At 38.5% G+C, this 26,473-nt stretch overlaps 1 protein-coding gene and 1 pseudogene across 6 annotated transcripts in view; one reads left to right on the top strand and one right to left on the bottom strand.

Moving 5' to 3' along the window:
* LOC101147269 (AGBL carboxypeptidase 4) overlaps window positions 1-26,473 on the bottom strand; it is a 1,515,476-nt gene that overhangs the window by 1,336,344 nt on the left and 152,659 nt on the right. For all 6 annotated transcript variants that reach the window (XM_055348249.2, XM_019018134.4, XM_063698909.1 and 3 more), the window contains exon 2: window positions 12,862-12,984. In XM_055348249.2, the coding sequence (XP_055204224.2) occupies window positions 12,862-12,984 (123 nt within the window). The remainder of the gene's footprint in view (window positions 1-12,861; window positions 12,985-26,473) is intronic.
* On the top strand, window positions 2,355-7,880 carry LOC134758499 (zinc finger protein 135-like; annotated as a pseudogene).

The following is a 26,473-nucleotide window of genomic DNA, read 5'->3' as shown; positions in this document are numbered from 1 at the left end:
TTCTATCAGATCTCATGTTAAAGAGGTCATCAAATGAAAGCATTTGGATTTTATCCTGAAAACAATGGGGAGCCATGACAGATTTTGAGGAATAATGTAATATAATCAGATTATTTGCATTTTAACTTTGGTTGCATAGTGGAGCATGGACCAGAGAGAGGTGGAGTAGTTAGAAAGCTGTTGTACAAGTCCAAGGGGACCCATGTTGAGGACCTTATATAGGATAGAAGCTACAGGGTTAAAACAGTTGTGAGATATTATCCTCATACATTTAGGTGTTGTGATATATTACAATCATCCATTTAATTACAAAAAGAGGGAAACAAGAATGCATTGTACAATAATTTCTCCTATTATAACTCTATGAGGGAAATTCCACGAGGGACAAGAAGCTAAACCCACTGGTCGGGACAAAAATTTTGGGGTAGTAAAACAAACAGGGCAGCAATACATATAAATCAGGAGGATCCACAAGACAGAGCTGTGATAAAGGGTGAGAGTATAGAGAGGAACCCAACAAACAGGGAGATACATACAAGCCAGATTCAGAGTGTGGACATAGGTACATTTGGTAGAATTTGGCTATAAATATGTCTGGTCCAGGGTTTTTTTTGGTTGGTAGTCTTTTTATTATTGATTCAGTTTCAGAACTCAATATTGGTCTATTCAGAATTTCAATCTCTTTCTGATTCAATCTTGGGACATAATGTGCTTCCAGGAATTTAACCATTTACTCTGCACTTTCTAATTGGTTTACATAAAGTTGTTCATAGTAGTCTCTGGGGATTTTTGTATTTCTGTGGGAATAGTTGTAATGTTGTATTTGTCATTCCTGATTGTACTTAAGTGGATCTTTTTTTCTTTGTTTATCTAGCTAGCAGTCTATCGATCTTGTTTACTCTTTCAAAAAATGAACCCATGGTTACATTGATGGTTTGTATAGATTTAATAACTAGTATCAATCCTAGTGAAACTACTCCAAAAAACTGAGAAGGAGGGACTCCTCCCTAACTCATTCTATGAAGCCACTCTCAGCCTAGTACCAAAAACTGGCACAGACATGACAAAGAAAGGAAACTTCAGGTCAATATCGCCAATGAATGCAGACCCAAAAATTCTCAACGAAATACTAGAAAACTGAATCCAACAGCCCATCAAAAAGCTAATTCACCACAATCCAGCAGGCTTTATTCCCAGGATGAAGTCAATAAGTGTTATCTACCACATGAACAGAATTAAAAGCAAAAATCATATGACCATCTCAATAGAGAAAGAAAAAGTTTTCCATAAAATCCAATATCCCTTCATGATAAAAACCCTCAACAGGCAGACTTGTTATCAAAGAGACATACCTCAAAATAATAAGAGCCATCTCTGGCAAACCTATAGCCAACACCATACTGAATAGGAATAAGCCGGAAGCATTCACATTAAGATATGGAACAAGACAAGGATGCCCACTCTCACCACTCTTATTTTACATAGTACTAGAAGTCCTAGCCAAAGCAGTCAGGCAAGAGAAAGCAATAAGAGGCATCCAAACAGGAACAGAAGAAGTTAAACTATATCTTGTCACTTGCAATATGACTGTATACTTAGAAAACCCTAGAGACTCCAGCAAAGGGCTCTTAAAACTGACAAACTATTTTATCAAGGTTTCACAATATCAACATACAAAAATCAGTAGCATCTCTATACACCAATAAGCATCCAGAATGGGAATCAAATCCAGAACACAATTCCATTTATTATACACTAGCCACAAAAAAATGAAATACACAGGACTACAGCTTAAACAACTGGTTAACTGAGGCAACTACAAAACACTGCTGAAAGAAATCAGAGATGACACAAATAAATGGAAAGACATACTATGCTCATTGATTGGAACAATCAGTATCATTAACATGGCCATACTGTCCAAAACAACTTACAAATTCAATGTTATTTCAACCAAATTACCAACATCATTTTTCACAGAATTAGAAAAAAATCGTAAAATTCATATGGAACCAAAAAAGAGTCCAAATACCCAAAGTAATCCTAAGAAAAAAGAACAAGGCTGGAGAAATCATACTATCTAACTTCAAACTATACTCTAAGGCTACAGTAACCAAAACAGTATGGTGCTGGTACTAAAACAGACACAGAGATCAATGGAACAGAATAGTAAATAGAGGCAGAAGAAATTTCTAAGCAGCAAAGCATACAAGAGGTGACTTGGGTGCTGTTAAAGGCATTCAGTTTTATAAGGGAAGCAGAGCATAAAAGTTCGGAAAATTTGCAGTCTGACAATGTGATAAAAAAAAAAAAATCCCACCGGCACCATGGCCTTTGTCTCACAGTCAGGCGGAGCAGGGGCAGCCATTCCTGCCAGAAGCCAGGGCATGACCCTTGGGCTGCCTGTCTCCACAGACCCAGTGAGAATCTCGGCCTCCTCGAGCGTGTCCTCCACCTCGTACCCGGCCTCCTCCTTGCACACAGTCTCCTCCTCACACCCGACCTCCTCTTTGCACCCAGCCCATATTCACGTGCAGCCTCCTCCTTGTGCCCAGCCTCTACTCATGCCTGGCCTCTACCTGCATGCCCGACCTCCTGAAGTCCGCGCCAAGCTCCCCAAACACAGCCTCTGCCTCTGAAAGGACCGCCCACACTGCATTGGAGGAGCATGTGACCTTTGAGGACATGGTGGTGGACTTCAGCCAGGAGGAATGGAGGAAGCTGGAGCCTGCCCAGAGGGCCCTGTACTATGATGTAATGCTGGACACCTTCAGGCTTCTGGTCTCTGTGGGACATTGGTTACCAAAGCCAAACATCACCTCCCTGCTGGAGCAAGAGGCAGAGCCATGGGCGGTGGACTCTGGAGTTCCCCAAGGCATGTACCCAAGTGAGATGGGAGCCCTTCAGGGCTGAGAGAAGCCTGTCCATGCTTGCTCCCTGGTTTCTCTGTCTGCATGTGCTCTCTAATTCTTCAGAGCAAATTTACTACTCAGTCTTAATTCTTCAGAGCAAATTTACTACTCAGTCTTAGTGAAGATTTACCAAGCACCCATTTTGCTGTGAGTGATGACACCAAGTCCTCATCTCCACTGAATTTACATTCTTGGTGAGGGAGTGGGGGAGACAAACAATAAATCGGTAAAACAATAATAATAATAAAATGAGTTGGATGATTACAGATTGTGATGAATGCTGAGAAAATGAAAATGAGTGATGAGGTAGACTAGGATGGGGGTGAGGAAACTTTAGCAGGGAGATGAGGGATAGCCTCTCTAAGGAGGTGACATGTGACTTGAAGCCTAAGCCATGAGGCAGTCTGAGAGAATACTAGTATTTCAGGCAGAGGAAACAGCAGGTGCAAAGGCCTGAAGTGATGCATCAGTCAGTTCTCGCATAGTAAAAGCACTCTGACCTCAGTGGCTTAAACCAAATAATTGTTTATAATTCATATGTCTGTGGGACAGTGGATCCAGGCTGGGCCCTGACATGTGCCTGTAGGGTGATTGATAGGTAGCAGAGACATCCCAGCCCACTGACAGGCAATTTCCCATTGGCATCAGGTGGGAAGAGTGGCCTGTCACCAGAGTCCAGGAGGAATGGCCAATGTGGGAGAGGGTCACATTAGGGTCCCTCCACATCAATAACAGTCAGCACTTACCCAGTTTATTAGCTTCCTGTTGCTTCTCCTGCAACAAGATACAATTGACCCTTGAACAACATGAGTTTGAACTGTGTGGGTCCATTTATACATGGATTTTCTTCTGCTTCAGCCACCTCTGAGACAGCAAGACCAACCCTTCCTCCTACTCCTCCTCAGCCTACTCACTGTGAAGACAATGAGGATGAAGATCTTTACGGTGATCCACATCCATTTAATGCATAGTAAATATATTTTCTCTTCCTTATGATTTTTAATAGCATCTTCTTTTCTCTAGCTTACTTTAATATATTATATAATACATATACAAAATATGCGTTAACTAAGGGCTGGGAGCAGTGGCTCACACCTATGGTCCCAGCACTTTGGGAGGCCGAGGCAGGTGGATCATTTGAGGTCAGGAGTTCAAGACCTGGCCAAAATGGTGAAACCCCATCTCTACAAAAAAAACAACAACAAACAAAAAACTGGCTGGACGTGGTGGCGCGTGCCTCTGATCCCGGCTGCTCATGAGGCTGAGGCAGGAGAATTGCTTGAACCCAGGAGGTGGAGGTTGCAGTGAGCCAAGATCGTGCCACTGTGCTCCAGCCTGGGTGACAGAGTGAGAACACGTCTCAAAAGAAGTGTTAACTATTGATTTTATCAGTATGGTCAACAGTAAACTATTAATAGTTAAGTTTTGGGGGAGTCAAAAGCTATACACAGATTTTCTATTGCACTGGGGTCAGTGTCCCTAGCTCCCTCATTGTTCAAGGGTCAACAATACTACAAACTTCGTAGCATAAAGCAAAGCGAGTTATCTTAAAGCTCTGGAGATCAGAAGTTCAAAATCGGTCTCACTGGGCTATAATAAAGATGTCAGCAGGGCATCATTCCTTTTGGAAGCTCTAGGGAAAGGAAGAATCCATTTCTTTCTTTATTTCCTTTTTGCTTTTTAAGAGACGGGGTGTTGCTCTCTTGCTCAGGCTAGAGTGCAGTGGTATGAGCATGGTTCACAGCAACCTCGACCTTCTGGGCTTGGGTGATCCTCCTGCCTCGGCCTCCTGAGTAGCTGGGACTACAGGTGTGTGTCACCATGCCTAGCTAATTTTGTGTGTGTGTGTGTGTGTGTGTGTGTGTGTGTGTGTGTGTGTGTGTGTGTGTGGAGATGGGGACTCAGCATTTTGCCCAGGCATGTCTTGAACTCCCAGGCTCAGGCAATCCTCCTGCCGTGGCTGCCCAAAGTGTTAAGATTACAGGCATGAGGCCCTGTGCCTGGCTAAGAATCCATTTATTTGCATTTTTCAGCTTCTAGAGGCACCCACATTCCTTGGCTATGGGCTTGTCCATCTTCACAGTCATCAAGGGGTGGTCAAGTCTCACATCTTATTCACTCTGACTGTGACCCTTCTGCCTCTTTTCCACATTTAAGGACACTTGTGATTACACAGGTCCACTCAGATAATCCAGTATAATTTCTCTATCTTAATGTCAGCTGATTAGCAATGTTAATTCTTCCCTCCCATGTAATTGGAAACATACAAGTTCTAGGGTTAGGATGTGGGCATCTTGGGAAGCCACTATTCTGCCAGTCACCCCTGGCTTACCTTTTTTAAAAAAATTGAACTTTTCACTGAAGTATTAACAATATGGGGAAGGTACCCACATCACCCCTCTAGGCCACTGTGGGGTCAGGGTAGGGGAAGCATGCACCCAGGTCATAGCTGTGCAGAGATGGCTGGGTAGCAGGGCAAAAAGGGAGTCCTGCCAGGAAGCAGGAGGAGGGAGTGCATTTGTTCATTCATTAAGCATGTATATTGAGGTCTTGCTATGGGATAGAGATACAGTGGTGACCAAGGTGGACAGAAACTCCTACTCTCAGGGGGTTCCCATTTAGTGAAACAGACAAAATAAGGCAGATCAAAGTACTTTAATACACCAAGGGTCATTTATCTTCCTCCTAGTGATGCATGTTGCAGCTATTCCTGTTTGTGGGAAGCAGATAGGCTCCTTTACATCTAGAGTGAGATGGCACAACAGCATATGCTGCCAGGAAGAAGCTGGGTGTCAGCAGACTTTCCCCATGCAGCACCTTTTTCTCTGTTGCCACCTGGCATCATGGAGGCCACTGTAGCTGGGGCCTGGCTGCCACATTGCTCCTTCCAAGTCCAGTGCATCTGTGCATCTGAGTGCTCTCTCCTGGGCATCCCCTCTGCACCCTCCTCTGTGCTCCCCTCACAGACTCCACCCATATTCCTTGTGCCAACTGTTTTTTCCTTCCTCTCCTCTTCCTTTTCTTATTCTGTTCTTTCCTCTTCCTTTCCTTATTCCTTATTTTCCTCTTCCTTATTCTGTTTTTCCCTCTCTCTCTTCCTTTCCTGGTTTGCAAAACTATATTTTTAAATAGTCAAAGCCACTTGTACCTTGAACATTTCAAAATCATTAGTTTCATCCTTCCTCTTCCCATCTCACCACAAACTCTTTTGCCCTGGAACAGAGATTAAGGGACATTTCCAGTTTTTGCTTCTTTCAGACTTGGAAACTAGACCCAAAGTCAAACTGTCAGTTCTAAAGCAAGGTATCTCTGAAGAAATATCCAACAATGTCATCTTGGTAGAAAGATTCCTGTGGGATGGTCTGTGGTACTGCAGGGGTGAAGACACTGTGGGCCACTGGGAATGGAGTTGTGAGAGCCTAGAGAGCCTGGCAGTGCTGGCAGCCTTGATGCCTTTGAAGATGCCTGTTCAGGAGCAGTGGCAGAGGAATGGGTTTGGGGAAAACAGAAGTCTGAACCCTGATTTCCTACATCAACCAATGACTCCTGAACAACAAGGCCCCCACACGTGGGGAACACGTGGAAAAAGGGAGAAGCCAGACCTAAATGCTCTACAGAAAACCTATGTAAAAGAGAAACCCTACAAATGTCAGGAATGCGGAAAGGCCTTTATTCACAGCTCAGCACTTACCCAACACCACCGTACGCACACAGGACAGAGACCTTATGAATGTCACAAATGAGGAAAAGTCTTCCGAAACAGCTCGGCACTTACCAAACACCAGAGAATCCACACTGGGGAGAAACCCTATAAATGCACTCAGTGTGGGGGGAGCTTCAACCAAATTGCCCCACTGATCCAGCAACAGAGAACTCACACAGGCGAGAAGCCCTATGAGTGCAGTGTATGTGGGAAATCCTTCAGTTTTATGTCCTCCTTTAGCCAACACAAGTGAACTCACACAAACGAGAAGCCCTATGAGCACAACAAGTGTGGGAAAGCCTTCCAGCAAAGCATCCACCTCACCCAGCACCTGTGAATCCACACTGGGGAGAAACCCTATCAGTGTGGTGAGTGTGGCAAGGCCTTGAGCCGTAGCTAGTCCTTGACCAAACACCAGCAAATCCATACAGGGGAGAAGCCCTACAAGTGCCATGAGTGTGGAAAAGCCTTCACCCAGATCACACCACTGATTCAGCACCAGAGGACCCACACAGGAGAAAAGCCCTGTGAGTGCAGTGAGTGTGGGAAAGCCTTCAGCCAGAGCACATTCCTGACTGAGCATCAGAAGATTTACATGGGAGAGAAGCCCTATGGATGCAACGAGTGTGGGAAAACCTTCAGCCACAGCTCCTCGCTTAGCCAGCAGGAGCGGATGCACACAGGAGAGAAGCCGTTCAACTGCAGTCAGTGTGGGAAGGCCTTCCTTCTGGCAGAGCACAAACCTCACACACCAGCGAATCCACACAGGGGAGAAGCCCTACAAATGCAATGACTGCAGCAAGGCATTCAGCCACAGCTTGTCCCTCACCAAACATCAGCGAAACCACACTGAGGAGAAGCCCTACAAACGCAACCAGTGTGGCAGAGCCTTCAGTCAGCTTGCTCCCCTCATTCAGCATCAGAGGATCCACACAGGAGAGAAACCCTATGAATGTAACCAGTGTAGCCAGAGCTCCCTTCTCATCGAACACCAGAGGATTCATACCAAGGAAAAGCCCTATGGGTGCAATAAGTGTGGGAAATCCTTCAACCACAGCTCCTTGCTCAGCCAGCACAAAAGGACACACACTGGGGAAAAGCCTTATGAGTGTCACGATTGTGGAAAGTCCTTTAGGCAGAGCACCCACCTCACACAGCACTGGAGGATCCACACAGGAGAGAAGCCATATGCATGCAGGGACTATGGAAAGACCTTTACACACAGCACCTCCCTTACCAAGCACCAGAGAACTCACATTGGATAAACCCACTCCACATGTGCTGGGGACATAAGAAGACCTTAAGACATAGCTCATCCCTTTCTAGATTTGACCCAATCATATACATGAGAAACATATGTCTTTATCAACAGGGTGGAAACAGACTAATACAAAAGTGAAGAGACAATCCACTGAAGGAAAGAAGTATCTCATGTACTCCATAAATATATACACCTATTAAATATTTTAATTTCAATCTTTGTGGTTACATGCTAGGTGTATGACCAAGCTGAGAAACAAATCAAGGAGGCAACCCCATTTACAATAACTACAAAAAAATAAAATATCTAGGAATACATGTAACCAAGGAGATGAAAGATTTCTACTAGAAAAACTGCAAAACACAGATGAAAAAAATATAGATGACATAAACACATGAAAAAACATCCCATACTCATGGAGCAGAAGAATTAATACTGTTAAAGTGATCACACTGCCCAAAGCAAGCTACAGATTCAATGCAATCCCTCTCAAAATACTGACATTATTTTTAACAGAACTAGATAAAGCAATCCTAAAATTCATATTGCACCCAAAGGAGCCCAAATAGCCAAAGCAGTTCTAAGCAAAAAGAACAAAGCTGGAGATATCAAATTATCTGGCATCAAATTACACATACTACAAGGCTTTATTAACCAAAACAGCATGGTACTGGTTTAAAAATAGACAACTAACATCAATTAAAGAATAGAGAACCCAGAAATAAAGCCACCTATCTCCAGCCAACTACACATACATTGGGAAGAGGACATTGTTTTCAATAAGTGGTACTGGTAATATTGGATTGCCACCTGCAGAAGAATGAAACTAGACCCCTATCTCTTGGCATACACAAAAATCAACTCAAGATGGATTAAAGACTTAAATGTAAGACCTAAAACTATAAAAATACTATAAGAAAAACTATGGAAACCTCTTTTGGACATTGGTCTGGGCAAATAAATCATGACTAAGGCCTCAAAAGTATAAGCAAGAAAAGCAAAAATAGATCTATGGGACTTAATTAAACTAAAAAGCTTCCACGCAGCAAAAGAAATAATCAACACAATGAACAGACAACATGCAGAATTGGGAGAAAATATCTGCAAACTATACATCGGACAGGGGACTAATATCCAAATTTTATCCAATTTTTACAAAAATGTCACAAAAAAGTGGATATCCAAATATCCAAAATTTATAAGGAACTCAAACAACAACCACAACAAACTCAATAACCCCATTAAAATAGGCAAAGGACATGAATAGATATTTTTTAAAAAAGAACATTACAAATGGCAAATAAACTTTTTTTTTTTTTTGAGATGGAGTCTCACTCTGTCACCCAGGCTGGAGTGCAGTGGCGCGATCTCGGCTCACTGCAGGCTCCACCCGCCAGGTTCATGCCATTCTCCTGCCTCAGCCTCCGGAGTAGCTGGGACTATAGGCGTCCGCCACCTCGCCCGGCTAATTTTTTGTATTCTTAGTAGAGACGGGATTTCACCATGTTAGCCAGGATGGTCTCAATCTCCTGACCTCGTGATCCGCCCGCCTGGGCCTCCCAAATTGCTGGGATTACAGGCTTGAGCCACCATGCCTGGCCCAAACATATTTTTAAAATGTTCAACATCATTAAGCATCACAGAAATGCAATTAAAACTACAATGAGATATCATCTTATACCAGTCAGAATGACTATTATTAAAAAGCAAAAAAATAATAGATGTTGAGGATGCAGAGACAAGAGAATGCTTATCAAGTGCTGGTGGGAATGTAAATTAGCACAACCTCTATGGAAAACAGTATGGAGATTTTTCTAAGAACTAAAAATAGAACTACCATTCAATACCATTCAATTCAAAGATATTTTTCTAAGAACTAAAAACAGAACTACCTTCAATCCAGTAATCCCACTACTGGGTATCTGCTCAAAGAAAAAGAAGTCATTATGTAAAAAAGTTACTTGCACTCCAATGTTTATTACAATACTATTCACAATAGCAAAGATGTGGAATCAGCCTAAATATCACTCAATGCAGGATTGCATAAAGAACATGTTATATACAATGGAATACTATTCATCCATAAAAAGAATTAAATCATATCTTTTGCAGCAACATGGATGGAACTGGAGGCCATTATCCTAAGTGAAACAACTCAAAAGCAGAAAGTCAATACACATGTTCTCATTTATAAGTGAGAGCTAAATAATATGTATACATATAGAACGTGGAACAATAGCCCCTTGAGACTCAGAAGGGTAGGAGGGGTCAGGGAATGAGAGATGAGAAATTATTTAGTCGGTACAATGTATATTATTTGGGTAATGGTTACACTAAAAGCCCAAACTTTACCACTATGCAATATATCAATGTATCAAAACTGTATTTGTACCCCTTAAATTTATTCAAATAAAAAACTTTAGGTGCTAATGATGTTATATCCAACAGCAGAAAGTCCATGGCATGAAATGTTTATAGAGATATGCAAAATAACTGCACTAGATATTCCTAATCAATCACTTTTAAGAAGCAAGGATCTATGTGACTTTGTGTATGATACTATCAAACATTTTTGAAAATTTAATGACATTGGCTGGCTACTCCCAATGTTACTGGACAACATGGTTAAAAAAAGGTGGGGGGATGAGTTCAGGGATTCAAACTCCCAGCATAAACACCTAATAAATAACCTAAGAGCTTCTGTGTGTACCCTGAAGGAGACCTTTACTTTCTGTGGCTGCAAGGCTGAAACTGCTGAAGATCAAATGTAGAACCTCATCCTGTGACTTAATGAATTACAAGGCAAGTTAAACACCAAGCCTGGCAGAGTGCATATGTTAACATGAGGGCATTGATTTGGAAACACGGGATTGTGAAAGTCAGGATGTGGATGTGTGGGAAGGCCCTCCAGGGTCATTGACACTCTAAATTCTGATGAGTCTTCTTTGCCCTAAATAATATTTACCCTTTCTAAGATGTCCTCATTCATCTAATTTATTATTATTATTATTATTATTATTATGTATATTCTGGTAAGAAAGCTCACATTTTTAAACAAAGTATACATACACACATACACACACACACACACACACACACATACATACATACATTAAGATGGATAGTAGGTATCATCCCTCAATAAAATGTAAGAAAACTGGCTCCTTTGTCAAGCCAAGATTTGAACCACAGCCTGAACCAAAATCTGTCCACTTAACCACTCTACTGCAAGTCTCATGTATTACTAGCATAGATATAATTGATACAACCAATTGTTCATAAATTGTTGGGAAAATATGCATTATTTATTTGGTGATTACATGGTAAGATTGAACAATTTCTTTTACTGAGTTTTTTTGTAAAGGATGGAAGAAGACTGCAGTGGGGTTAAAGAAAAGATGTTATGAGAAAGGAATCTGAATTATTGCAGGCTGTATGTAAATCAAGACATTTAATCTTTTAAATGAGGATAATCTTTATTCCCACAGAGGTGTAATTATTGTAAAGGGTCCTTATGTCTTTAACATAAGAAAGAGTCAAAGATATTATGTAGGCATCAAGTACATACAAGACAAGGCACTAGTAAAAGATTTATAGAAAATAAAAAGCCATTGTTCTTAATTATGCGGACAGTATTCAGGTCTGGTTGGAAGTACAATACTACAATACTGCGTAATGACTGAATCATGTCCTCTCAAAATTCCTAAGTTGAAGTCCTAGCATCTTTATAGAGGTAATCAAGTTAAAATAAGGTCATTAAAGTAGTTCCCAATCCATTGTGACTGACATTTTTGTAAAAAGTGGAAATTTGGATATAGACATACAGGGAGAACACCATGTACAGATGAAGGCAGAGATTAGAGTGATGCTTCTATAAGCCAAGGAACACCAAAGATTGCTAACAACCTGTAGGAAGCTAGGGGGAGAAACATGGAACAGATTCTTCCTCATAATTCTTAGGGGGAACCAATCCTGCTAATCTCAGACTTCTAGTCTCCAGGACTGTGAGACAATACATTTCTGTTTTATAATCCACTCAGTTTGTGGTACTTTGTGACAAACTGAGTACTGTGAAAGTAAGAAACAATAAATATCTGTTGTTTAACCCACTTTGTAGTACTTTGTTATATCAGCCTTATCAAACCTATACAATATGACATAATCAAAGAGCAACACCCTGCATAAACAAATTTTCAATTGGTATAAACCACCAATGTTTTTAAGGTTCAGAAAAAACTATTATATAACTGATATTGGTATGTCCCTTCAGCCACACATACACATACATATGCACACACATGCATACATATTATTCAGAACCAATGAAAATTAATAATTATTTGTAAAATAAAATTATGTGTACCTTTCTCACTAATATTTTCAACATATTCTGAGTCTCTACTGTGTGACAACTAGAGCATGAGGCTCAGAACATCAAGGGCTAAAGAAGATCTAGTCCCTACTGGATGAAAATACACAATCAAGTCCTCATCTCCACTATCAGAACACCCACAGCATTTGCCAATTACGAGGAAATTTTACCTCTGCTCTTTAGTTTGTATTCAATTAAATCTGCTATCTAATTGTTTTATAGGGAAGCCTCTTCTCCCCCTAAAACTAAGTTCTACTGTAAGCATGTCATACAGAACTAGATAGATATATTCAATAAATCATAATTGATAATACAGTCAAACATGAGGGTTTTATTCCAAAAAAATAATATCTTGGAAAGTAGTTTCTAAAATATAAGCTACTATGTAAGCATTTGTTAATATTACCATCAATTATATTTTTAATCATTTATAACAACAAAAATTTGATATTCCCAAGTTAGTTCCTTCAAAATTTTTTCCCATAAAACTTGTCCCATTATTGTGAAATATTAAATGAGTTGAATTGCACTGAATGGTCACATAAAATTCAATTCTGAAAAAAGAAATGCCTTACCAGACAAACTTAAAAGGAAAAGCCTTTAATATACTTACCACTTTCAAAGCAAGCATCAAAGATAAGATGTCCTTTCTTGGGCTGTCCACAATAGCCAGTTGGAAGCACTATATATTTGCTGACATTCCCTCCAATGGCATCATCATTTCCCATATCATTGCCTATTTAAAAAAATTGAAATAAAAGTCAAAGTATATTCAGTAATTGAAGTCTAGTCAGATTTTTACTGTTAATTACCCCTTCCGTAGTCACCAAGTGTTAACCCAAGCAAAAAGAAGTTAACACCACATTGTGGTACAGTGAAAAAAGGCTACATTTTGAAACAAAATGATATAGGGTCAAATTTCAACTCAAATACCTGCTAATTCTCTATGCCCCAAAGCAATCAACCTAGTATCTTTACACTTCAGTTCCTCTCATCCATAAAATGTGAATAGTAAACTCATCTTCCAAAGTTGTATTAGAATTGTATATAAACTATATCTACTATCATTATCAAAATCCAAGAGATATTCATTAAATTGCATCAACCATTTAATATATAAATAATTCACATAATTTGTCATAAACATATATTCAATCATTTAAATTTGAATAAAGCAGTCATTCTATAAATAGCATTATGACTTCCAGATGCTCCACCAGAAACAATTTGAGAAACACTGAATTAGCATAGAAGTTCTATTTCCCAACAGGAACTTTAATTTTTAAAAGTTTTTGAAGTTTCACTTTCACCTAAGATGTAGAAAAATGGAAAGAGCATCCCTTCTACCCTAACAACAACAAATATCTCAATTAAGTACAAAATTATAACTTTCCCAAATCTATCAGAGAGCTGAGTTTGAAGAGCAGCTAAATAATCCAATATCGAAGGAAAGTCAAGCCTCACCAAAAAGGGTATGGGAAGCAAGCAGTGACTCCTTCATGGCAGAGCACAAGAAGAAGCAATGCTGGGTCCCATACAAATGAGTAAGAAAGCTAAGCTAATTTTTAAATATTATTAAACATCAAATAAGGAAATATGAGAGTGTGGAACTACTGAGTCATAGACACACAGGGAATTCACGTCCATTTGAAGACTCTGCTGTACAGGTCTCTACCAGATATTCAGAAGGAAGATTACAGGCAGGTAGGTAGACCAGAAAATGTTTTCCTTTGTGGTACAGGCCTAGAGAAGGGGAGAGACTTCTGTAATAGGAAAGGCATGAAGTCTCTTATGGGAAAAACAGCCTTACACGACTAGGGGAGAAATAACGAACTTATCACCTGAGTGCAAAAGTGAGAGGAAGAGGAACAATAAAAGAAAAATCCTCTACACCTGAAGGAGAAGCAAGAAACATTCCCAGAGAATATTATAAATATTATTCATCACTATAAATGGATATACCTCTTTCCAGGTCATTTGTGTAGGGGCTTGTGTCAACCTAGTCTGGAAATAAACTAGGTTTGAGTTTCACTGTTGCTATGGTCATCTTAAATACTCAATCACCCCAGCCAGCCCCTTCCCTCAAAAATAAAATAGCACTAGAATAATTTGAAGCTAATTGGAAACTGAAGATAACCATAGCAACAAAGAAACTCAAACACACCTGAACTCCAAGCTAGGCTGACACAAGCCCCCACCCAAATGAGGTGGAAAGAGATATCCATTTATAGTAACAAATAATATTTGTAAGTACTGTAAATACTATAAAACAGTAGTATTCTCTACTGTTCTGGTATTCAATAAAAAATTGTGAGACATAGCCAAAATATCAAGAAAAAACAACCTACTGTCTAGGGATAAAATGATACGCAGGACCAGACACAGAAATGACCAGATACTGGAATTATCAGACAATGATTTTTAAATAAAGCTTAATATGTTAAAGGCTGTAGTGGAAAATGAGAACAAAATTCATGAAGAAATGGGAAATTTCATCAGTAAGACAGAAACCAGAGTAATAATACAAAAGGAAATGATAAAACCAAAAATCACAGTAATAGAGATGAAGAATGCCTTTAATGCATTCATCAGTACACTTGGGACAGCTGAAAAATAAATCAGTAAACTTTAGATCAATAAAAATATTCTAAACATAAATGCAAAGGGAAATAGGAAAGGCAAAAGGGAAAAAACAGCAGAGCATCCAAGAGCTGTGGAACAATATCAACCAATCTAAAATATATGTATAATTGGGATTCCCAAGGATATGAGAGTAAGAATGAAGCAGAAAGATACCTGAAGATATAACACCTGAGAATTTTCCAAAATTAATGAAAGATATTGAGGTACAAATCCAAACAGTAACTAGGAGAATAAATATATTATTAAAAATTATGTTATATTTAAAGAGATAAATCACATACAAATGACCTAAGATAAAAATACATATTTCTCTTTGAAATATATAAACTGTGCAAACCAAAAGTCAAGGTAATGATATATTGAAATTACTGGGAAAAAGTCAACGTAAAATTTTATACCAACTGAAAATATCTTTCAAAGATGAAGTACAAACTAAAGGTATTTTAAGAAAAATAAAAGCTGAGATAATTTATTATCAACAGTCTTGTGTTGTAAGAAATGCCAACGATAGTTCTTCAGGCAGAAGGGAAATAATACCAGATATAAACTAAGATCCACACAAAGAAATTAAGAGCCCCAGAAATGATATAAATAAAGGTAAATATAAATTTTCTTATTTTCAATCACTCTAAAAGATAAATCACTATAGAAAAAATAGCAATGTATTGTCTGTTTATGCCATATGGAAAAGTAAAATATATTACAAAAATTGCACAAAAGATAGAAGAAGATGGATGACTAGAGGTGCCTGACACTTGCCTCATTCACAAGTAAGGGGCAAGTGTCAGGCCCCTCTAAAACAAGTAGACAACCACATCAAATAAAGTGCCTAAGTGAGAACATTGGAATTCAGCAGGGAAGTGACAGGAACCATCTGAGGCATGAAAGGAGAGAGAAGTGAAGCAACTGGCCCATCCATGATTGTCTCAGATCCAAAAGAAGTTACCCACTGCAAAGGAAAGGTAAGTAAAAGATCCCCAGTGTTGCACATTCCCATCACAGATGCCTGCAATAGCCACAGGAGACTCTAGCATAGAAAGTCATCTGGAGTCCATTGCAATTGCATTGTTCTACAGAGGAAATTCACACTCTGTTCTACTCACCCCCCTGAAGCCTAAGCAGGTGCAACATGGCACCATTTTGAGAACTAATCCCCCATCAGACTACCTCTTACCCTGGGGCCCAGCTGCCCCTGCACCTCCACATCCCTGGAGCCCCAAGGACATCCTCCCACATCCAACCAGAGGGCTGCAGCATTATGATGCCTGCTGGACCCAGCAATACATCTGGACCCCCAGCACTGTAGCCATATAGTGCCCTAAATCCCCTAAAATAGACAGTATAGCACACCACGGAGGCTACCCACAGGACAAAGGAAGCCAAAATGCACAGTTCCCAGAGCCTGAAAACCATCTTCCCTGGGACACTGCCATAAACAGAAACAACACTCCTCCAGTTGAAGGGCCACTGCAAACCTGAATGCACCATCAGAGAGCTTGAGAACAAGCCTGCCTATGTATGTCATCCAGTTTTATAGATGGTTGGCATTTCCCCAACTGGCACTCATTTTCTCTCCTGCTGCACTGTGAAGAGGTGCTTTTTGCCATAATTGTAAGTTTCCTGAGGCCTCCCCAGCCATGTGGAACAGTGAGTCAATTAAACCTCTTTTCTTTAGAAATCACCCAGTCTGGGGTATTTCTTCCTAGCAGCATGAGAATGAACTAACACAAATACAAACAAAAAGGTTATTATGTAATGATAAAGAGATCAATTCAGTAAGATGATATAACAAATATATATATATGCCCCCAACACCAGAACATCCAGATATATAAAGCAAATATTATTAAAGCTAAAGAGAGAAATAAACCCCAATACAATCATAGTGGGAAACTTCAAAACCCCCACATTCAGCATTGGACACATCATATAGAAAGCAAATCCACAAATTATCTGCACTATAGACCAAATTGACATAACAGACATTTACAGAACATTTCATCCAAAAGCTGCAGAATACACATTCTTCTTATCAGCACATGGAACAGTTTCATGGATAGATCATATGTTCGGTCACAAAACAAGTCTCAAGAAATTTCAAATCAAAATCATATCAAATATCTTGTCAGACCACAATGGGATAAAACTGGAAATGAATAACAAGAGGATCTCTGCAGACTGTAAAAATAGACAGCAATTAAACAACATGCTCCTGTATTACCATTGGATCAATGAAAAAAATTAAGAAGAAAAATTTAAAAATTTATTGAAGCAAATGAAAAAGCAAACACAACATACAAAAACCTACGTGATAAAGCAAAAGCAGTGCTAAGGATATTTCACAACAATAAATTACTACATCAATAAAGCAGAAAGATTTTAACAATGTAATGCTGCACATCAAGAAAGTAGAAAAGCACAAATAAACCAAATGCAAAATAAGTAGAAGAAAAGAAATAATAAAGATCAAAGCAGAACTAAGCAAAATAGAATCTAAAAAAATACAAAGGATAAGCAGAATTAAAAGGTGGTTTTTTGAAAAGATAAAGTCAATAAACTGCTAGCTAGCTAAACGATACAAAGAGAGAAGACTCAAATAAATGAAATCAGAAATAAAAAAAGACATTACAACTGATACCATAGAAATACAAAGGACCACTAGAGACTGTTATGAACAACCATGTGCTATCAAATTGGAAAACCAAGAGAAAAATGTATAAATTTGTAAATATATATAACCTATAAAGACTGAACCAGAAATAAATAGAAAACCTGAACAGATTAATAATGAGTAGTAAGATTGAATGAGTAATTTTAAAAACTTCCCAATGAAGAAAGCACAGGAACAAATGGCTGTACTTCTGAAATCTACCAAACTTTTTAAAAAGAACCAATATCAATTCTCAAACTATTCCAAAAAGTGAAAGAGAATTCTTTCTAACTCATTCTATAAAAACAGCATTACCTTGATACTAATACCAGAGAAGGAAACAACAAGAAACAATAAGCCAATTTCTCTAATGAACATAGAATCAAAAATTATCAACAAAATATTAGCTAACTGAATCCAACAGCACATCAAAAAGGATATACACCATGCTCAAGTGGAATGTATCCCAGGGATACAAGGACGGTTCAACATACAAAAATCAATAAATGTGATATAACACATCAACAGAATGAAGGACAAAAACTGTATGATCACCTTAATAGATAAAGAAAATGCACTCCATAAAATTCATCATCATCCCTTCATGTAAGTGCTCTTAACAAATTAGCTACAGAAAGAACATATCTCAACACAATAAAGGCAATATATGACAAACCCACTGTAACATCATACTGAATATGAAAAATCTCAAAGTATTTCCTCTAAGAACAGAACAAGACAAGGATGCCCACTTTCACTTCTCTTACTCAACATGGTACTGGATGTTCTAGCCAGAGCAATTAGGCAAGAGGGGAAAAGAGAAATCCAAATGGGAAAAAAGGAAGCCAAATTATCCTTGTTCATAGATGACATGATCTTTTATTTAGAAAAACCTAAAGCTTCTGCCAAAAAAAAAAACTGTTGGAACTGATAAATTATTAAGTAAAGTTTCAAGATACAAATTCAACCTATGTAAGTCATAACTATTTCTATATATGAATAGTGAACAACCTGAAAAAAAAATCAAGAAGTCAATCCCACTTACAATAGCTACAAAAAATTGAAATGCCTAGAAATAAATTTAACCAATGGGCTGAAAGACTGCAATGAAAATTCCAAAACACTGATGAATATAAAAACAAAACACGAACAAATAAAACAACCTCCCATGCTCATGGATTAGAAGAATAGCATTGTTAAAATGACCATACCACCCAAAGCAATCTACAGAGCCAATGTAATCCCTTTCAAAATACAATGACATTCTTCACAGAAATAGAGAAAATAATCCTAAAATTGACATGGAAACACAAATACCCCAAATAGCCAACAACACTGAGCAAACAGAACAAACATGGAGTCATCACACTACCATACTTCATATGCCAAAACAAAAAGCCATAATAGTCAAAATAACACAGTGTTAGTAAATAAACAGATACATAGACCCATGGAAGAGAATAAAAAACCAAAAAGTAATTTCATGTATTTACAGACAAATAATTTTTAACAAATGCACAGAGAGAACATACACTGGGGAAAGGACAGTCTCTTTAATAAATGGTGCTGTGAAAACTGAATATCCACATGCAGAAGAATGAAACTAGACCCCATCTCTCACCATATACAAAACTCAACTCAATGTGAATTATGGACTTAAATATAAGAACTGAAACTGTAAAACTATTAGAAGAAACACTTCAGGAGATTGGTCTAGGCAAAGATTTAATGGCTAAGACATCAAAAGCACAGGCAACAGAAACAAAAATAGACCAATGGGACTAATTGAACTAAAAAGCTTCTGCACAGTGAAGGAAACAATCAACAAAATGATTAGACAATCTTTAGAATAAAAGAAAATATTTGCAAATTATTTACCCAAAGGGACTAACTCTCTAGAATATACAAAGAACTCAAAAACTCAACAACAACAACAACAAAAATCCTCATTAAAAAGTGGACAGCAGAAATGACCAGATATTTCTCAAAAGGAGACATACAAATGTCCCCAAAACATATGAAAAAATGCTCAACATCACTAATCATCAAGGAAAGGCACACCAAACCACAATGAGATACCATCTCACCCCAGCAGAATGACTACTATGAAAAGGATAAAAAATAGCAAATGCAGGCAAGGAAGAAAAGAAAAGGCAATTCTTGTATACCATTACAAGAAATAGTGGAAATGTAAATTAGTACATTAGTACATAGACACGATGGAGCACAGTATAAAAGTTGCCTAAATATCTAAAAATAAAAGTACCATACAATCCAGCAATTCCAGTACAGGATATTTATCTAAAGGAAACAAAATCAATGATATATTTATATATCTAACAGACAGATTACCATATTGGTTAACATAGGAAAATCCAATGATATACTATTTATAGAAAATTGTTTAAATATTATATAAAGTCATGAATAGATTATAAGAAAAAGGATTGAAAGGACCACGCAAACAATAATAAAAAGAGAGCTCGAGAGGCTATATTAAAATAAGAGAATGTAGACTTAAGAACAAGAATTAAAACTAGGACTAAAGACCACCATCAAATAGTGATAAAGGAGTCAGCTCACCAAGACCAATAATTCTAAATGTATACACACCTAACACCACCACTTGAAAATGTATGAAGAAGGCCAGGCAAGGTGCCTCACACCTGTAATCCCAGCACTTTGGAAGGCTGAGGCGGCAGATCACCTGAAGTCAGGAGTTCAAGACCAGCCTGGCCAACATGACAAAACCCTGTCTCCACTAAAAATCCAAAAATTAGCATGGTGTGGTGGCAGGTGCCTATAATCCCAGCTACTTGGGAGGATGAAGCACAAGAATCACTTGAATCTGGGAGGCAGAGTTTGCAGCGAGCTGAGACTGTGCCACTGCACTCCAGCCTGGGCTACAGAGTAAGACTCTAACTCAAAAGAAAAAAAAAAAGAAAAAGAAAATGCACGAAAGAAACTAACAGAAATAAAAGATGAAATATACAAAACCACAATTATGTTTAACCCTTCAATACGACTATTTCAGTAATCAATAGAATTAGTTGACATATTAGCAATATCAGGAATGAAAAGGTTAACATCCCTAAAAGCCACTGGGCATTATTAAGAGGATAATGAGAGAACATTATGAACAATGTTAACTCCTAATTTTGTGAACTTAGATGAAATTACTAAGCAGATGAAGACATTAAACAAGAAGAAAACTAAAGACTGGTATTCCTTCTGAACATGGACTCAAAATTCTCAGCAAAGTATTAGCAAATCAAATCCATCAGTCTGAGGAAAGTATATCATGACCAAGCACAATTTATCTTGGGTGTGCAAGATTAGTTCAACATTCAGAAATCAATTAATGTAATTCACCATAGTGACAGATCCATAAAGAAAATCTATATGATCATCTCAACAAATGCACAAAAAAAGCATTTGACAAAATTCAAAATTCAGTATCTACTTATTCTCAGCATATGAAGAATTAAAAGGGAATTCCTTGACATGATAAAAGGAATCTTTATATCTTTATCTTACATAATATGTAATTATGTATTTTTTAATATACTTAAATTATATTTAATTGTGAAAGACTAAAAATTACCCCCCAGTATTGTTTACTAGATAAGGATACTCACTGTCATCATTCTTATTCAACATCATCCTAAAGTTTCTAAACGTGCAATAAACAAAGAAAAGAAATTAAAGCTGTTCATACTGTCCCTATTCATACACAACAGAATTGTCTAGAGAAAAAAATCACAAAGAAGTTACTAAAAAGTTACTAGAATAAATAAGCTCAGAAAGATTAAAGGACAAAAAGTCAATAGAAGAAATCAATCATATCTCTATATAATTAGCAATAAGCAATTGTAAATTAAAAATTAAAATCAGTAATATTTATAACACCAATAAAAGTTATAAATCTAATAAACATTTGCAAAATCTGTACTCTTAAAACTAGAACCACTGATAAATTTTAAAAAGGTCTAAATAAATGGAGAAACAAACCTTGTGAATGGATTGGAAGGCTAAATGTCAAAATGTCAATTCTCCATATATCGATATAGAGATTCAATACAATCCCAACTGAATACTCAACCAACTGGTTCTAAAATGTATATGGAAAAGCAAACAAAATAAAAAAAATCAAAGCAATTTTGGAAAAAAAACAGTGTGGGGTTGGAAAAGAGACTGAAACATAGTTTACTGGAATAAAACTAAATGCAGAAATGCAAACACTTACATGGTCAGTTGATTTTCAATAAAAGTGCAAAGGCAATTCAATGTAGAGAAGAAAATATTTACTAATTGGTCATCAATAATCCACATGAGTCTGGGCTCAGTGGCTCACGCCTGTAGACCCACCACTTTGGAAGGCAGATGCAAGTGAATCGCTTCAGCCCAGAAGTTTGAGACCAGCCCAGGCAACATAGCAAAACTGCATCTCAACGAAAAATTTTAAAAGTTAGCTGGCAGTGGTGGCACATGCCACTAGTCCCAGTAACTCAGGAGGCTGAGATGGAAGAATCACCTCAGCCCAGGAACTCGAGACTGCAGTGAGCCGTGATTGTGCCACTGCACTCCAGCCTGAGTGTCAGACAGATGCTGTCTCAAAAAAATAGTAATAAGGAGGCAGATAAAGATAAATAGAAAGCTCCATAAATTATCCCCTTCCCCAGCAAAAAAAAAAAAAAAAAAAAACAAAAAACAAAAAACAAGTTAACAACTATCTACACAGAAAAAAACACCTTCTGTAAGAACCAAAAATCAGATGAGCACTGACAGTACCTGGTTTTAACTTCATATCACTGAAAGAGGCACTGAAGAGATCACAAAAACAGTCCTGAATCACCAATGCGACCCCTCCCCAACCCAGGCAGCTACAGAGTGGTGCAAAGAGCATCTCTGGCTGCTGAGAGGTGGAGAACACAGTAATTGTGACGCACTGAACTCAGTGCTGTTCTGTTAGAGCGGGGGGAAGAAAAACAGACCAAACTCAGCTGATGCCCACCCACAGAGAGAGCATTTAAATCAGCCCAGGTCCCATTGTGAGTGCCCACAAACCTTCCACCAAGGGCCAAAGTGCTCTTGGTCTCCAAGTAAACTTCAAAGGCAGTCTAGACCATAAGAACTGCAACTTTTACGTAAGCCTAGAGCTGAACTAGGCCAGAGACAGTGGACTGGAAGGGGCACGTGACATACTGAGATATCAGCTGGGGCAGCCAAGGAAGTGCTGGCATCACCTTTCCCCTAACCCTAGGCTGTAGAGCTTGTGGTTCCAAAAGAAACACTTCCTTCTGCTTGAAAAGAGGAAAGAAAAGAGTAGTGAGGAGTTTGTCCTACATCTTGGACACCAGCTCAGCCACAGCATGATAGGGCACTGGTCAGAGTAATGAGGCCCCTGTTCCAGGCCCTAGCACCCAGATGACATTTCTAGACACACCCTGGGATTTCGTAGAGGAGCACCACCTTGATGGTGTTGGAGAATTTTTTCAAAGTTATTTCAATCTCTATGTTAAATTCATCTGATAGAATTCTGAATTCCTTCTCTCTGTTATCTTGGATTTGAGCTACCTCAACACAGCTATTTTGAATAGGTAGCCCAGAAAACAGAGAGACTCTGTATATTTATTACAAAGTAGGGGAAGAGAAGAAGAGACTCTGCCTGCTAATCCAGAGAATATACTCAGATCTTCTCCAAGACGATCAAGGTGGTACACCTCTACAACTCTGCTAGAACCACAATGTAACTGGGCTTGGGGTGCCCCCTAAAGCAGATACAGCTTAGATCACAGCACCCAAGTCCTTTTGAATATCTGAAAAGCCTTTCCAAGAAGGATGGCTATAAACAAGCCCAGAAACTGAAGACTAACACTAAATACCTAACTCTTCAATGCCCAGACACCAAAAAACATCTACTAGCATCAAAACCACCCACAAAAACATGGTCTCACCAAACAAACAAATAAAACACAAGAGACCAATCCTGGAAAAATAGAGATATCTGACCTTTCAGACAGAGAATTCAAAATTGCTGTGTTGAGGTAACTCAAAGAAATCCAAGATAACACAGAGAAGGAATTCAGAATGCTATCAGATACATATAACATAGAGATTGAAATACCTTTTAAAAACTCAAGCAGAAATTCTAAAGCTGAAAAATGCAATTGGCATACTGAAGAATGCATCAGGGTTCTTCAATAGCAGAACTGATCAAGCAGAAGAAAGAATTAGTGAGTTTGAAGACAGGTTATTTGATAATACATACAGGAGACAAAAAAAAAAGCAATGAAGCATAACCACAGGATCTAGAAAATAGCCTCAAAATAGCAAATTTAAGAGATAATGGCCTTAAAGAGGAAGTAGAGAAAGAAGCAGGGTTAGAAAGTGTATTCAAAGGAATAACACCAAAGAACTTCCCAAACCTGGAGAAAGATATCAATATACAAGTACAAGAAGGTTATGGAACACCAACGAGATTTAACCCAAAGAAGGGTTACCTCAAGGCATTTAATAATCAAACTCCTAAAGATCAAGCATAAAGAAAGGACCCTAAAAGCAGCAAGAGAAAGGAAACAAATAAATACAGTGGAGCTTCAATACACCTGGTGGCAGACTTTTCAGTGGAAACCTTACAGGCCAGAAGACAGTGGCATGACATAGTCAAAGGGCTGAAAGAAAAAAGCTTTTACCCTAGAATAGTATGTCCAACAAAAATACCCTTCAAATATGAAGGATAAATAAAGACTTTCTCACACACATACAAAAAAAGCTGAGGTATTTCATCAACACCAGACCTCTACTATAAGAAATGCTAAATGAAGTAGTTCAATCAGAAGGAGAAGGATGTTAATGAGCAATAAGTAATTACCTGAGGGTACAAAACTCAATGGTAATAGTAAGTACACAGAAAAACACAGAATATTTTAACATTATAACATAGAAAAATCCAAGGAAAAATTATACTACAAAACTACAGTAAGCAAAACAGCATGGTACTGGCATAAAAACAGACACATATACCAATGGAACAAAATAGAGCACACAGAAACAAACACATGTACAGTGAACCCATTTTTGACAAAGGTGCCAAGAACATACACTCAGGAAAGGACAGTCTCTTCAATAAATGGTGCTGGGAAAACAGGATACCCATATGGAAAATGAATCTAGACCCCTATCTCTCACCATATACAAAAAATCAAATCAAAATTGATTAAATACCTTAAGACTTCAAACTATGAAACTACTACAAAAACACATTGGAGAAAATCACCAGGACATTGGTCTGGCCAAAGATTTCTTCAGCAATATCCTACAAACATAGACAACCAAAGCAACAATGAACAAATGACATCACATACAGTTAAAAAGATTCTGCACAGCAAAGGATTCAATCAACAAAGTGAAGAGACAACCCACAGAATGTGAGAAAATATTTGTAGAAATTTCATCTGACAAATAATCAATAACAAGAATATATAAGGAGCTCAAATAACCCTATAAGAAAATTTCTAATAATCTAATCAAAAGATGGGCAAAGATTTGAATAGGCATTTTGGAAAAGAAGACATAAAAATGGCAAACAGGCATATGAAAAGGTGTTCAACATCACTGATCATCAAAGAAATGAAAATCAACACTAGAATGTCTTCTCACCCCTCTCAAAATGGCTAATATCAAAAAGACAGGCAATAATAAATGCTGGTAAGGATGTTGAGAAAAGGGAACCCTTGTATACTGTTGGTGGGAATGTACATTAGTCCAACCACCATGGAGAACAGTGTGGAGCTTTCTCTAGAAACTAAAAATAGAGCTACCATATGATCCAGCAATCCCACTGCTGGGTATATAACCCCCCAAAAAGGAAATCAGTATATCAAAGAGATATCTGCACTCCTGTTTGATGCAGCAGTTTGGGAAAAACCGAAGTGTTCACCAGCAGATGAATGGTTAAAGAAAATGTGGTACATATACACAATGGAGTATTATCAGCCATAAAAAAAATGAGATCCTGTCATTTCCAAAAACATAGATAGAACTGGAAATCATATTAAGTGAAAAAAGCCAGGCACAGAAAGACAAACATTGCATGTTCTCATTTATTTGTGGGATCTAAAAATCAAAACAATTGAACTAATAGACAAAGAGAGTAGAAGAATGGTTACCCAAGCCTGCAAAGGATAGTCAGTGGCTGACAGGCAGGTGGATATGGTTAATGGGTACAAAAAAAACAACAGAAAGAACGAATATGACCTACTATTTGATAGCATCACAGGGTGACTATAGTCAATAATAACTTAATTGAAAGATGGCCGACTAGAAAGAGATGCAGTGGGAGGCTCCAACCAAGAGGGGAAACAGCTAGTGAATCCTGCATCGGTAACTGAGGTATCAGGCTCTCTCGTTAGGAAAGTAGGTGGTTGGCGCGAACCATGAAGAGTGAGGAAAAGCAGAGCAACAGCCCACCCAGCAGCCACACAGGGCAAGGGGAGCTCCCACCCCTAGCCAAGGGATGCAGGGAGTGGTTGTGCTACCCAACCTGGGAAGCCATGCTTTTTCCACTGATCTGTGCAACCCATGGATCAGGAGATCCCCTGATGAGCTCATGCCACCAGAGCCTTGAGCCCCATGACTGTGCAGATTCTTGGCAGTAGTTCAGCTGGAGACTGCCTAAAATTATCAAGTTCCTGGAGAAATGGGTGGCTGACATCACTGCAGCTGCCTGCTTGCTGTCATCACTGCGGCTGCCTGCTTGCTGTCATCACTGCGGCTGCCTGCTGCCTAGGATGACTGAGCTGCTGGGGCGAGGGGAGGCGGCCATCACTGCAGCTCCAGTCTGCTGTTTTCTTCTGGCAGTGCTGAGGATGCTGGGCAAATTGGACCCAGGAGGAATTCTCCACAGCTCAGCACAGCTGATGTGGCAGAT

This window comes from Gorilla gorilla, chromosome 1 (assembly GCF_029281585.2).
Source record: "Gorilla gorilla gorilla isolate KB3781 chromosome 1, NHGRI_mGorGor1-v2.1_pri, whole genome shotgun sequence".
NCBI lineage: Eukaryota > Metazoa > Chordata > Mammalia > Primates > Hominidae > Gorilla > Gorilla gorilla.
Note: the sequence above shows the minus strand (reverse complement) of the source record. Positions and strands in the feature narration are given on the sequence as shown.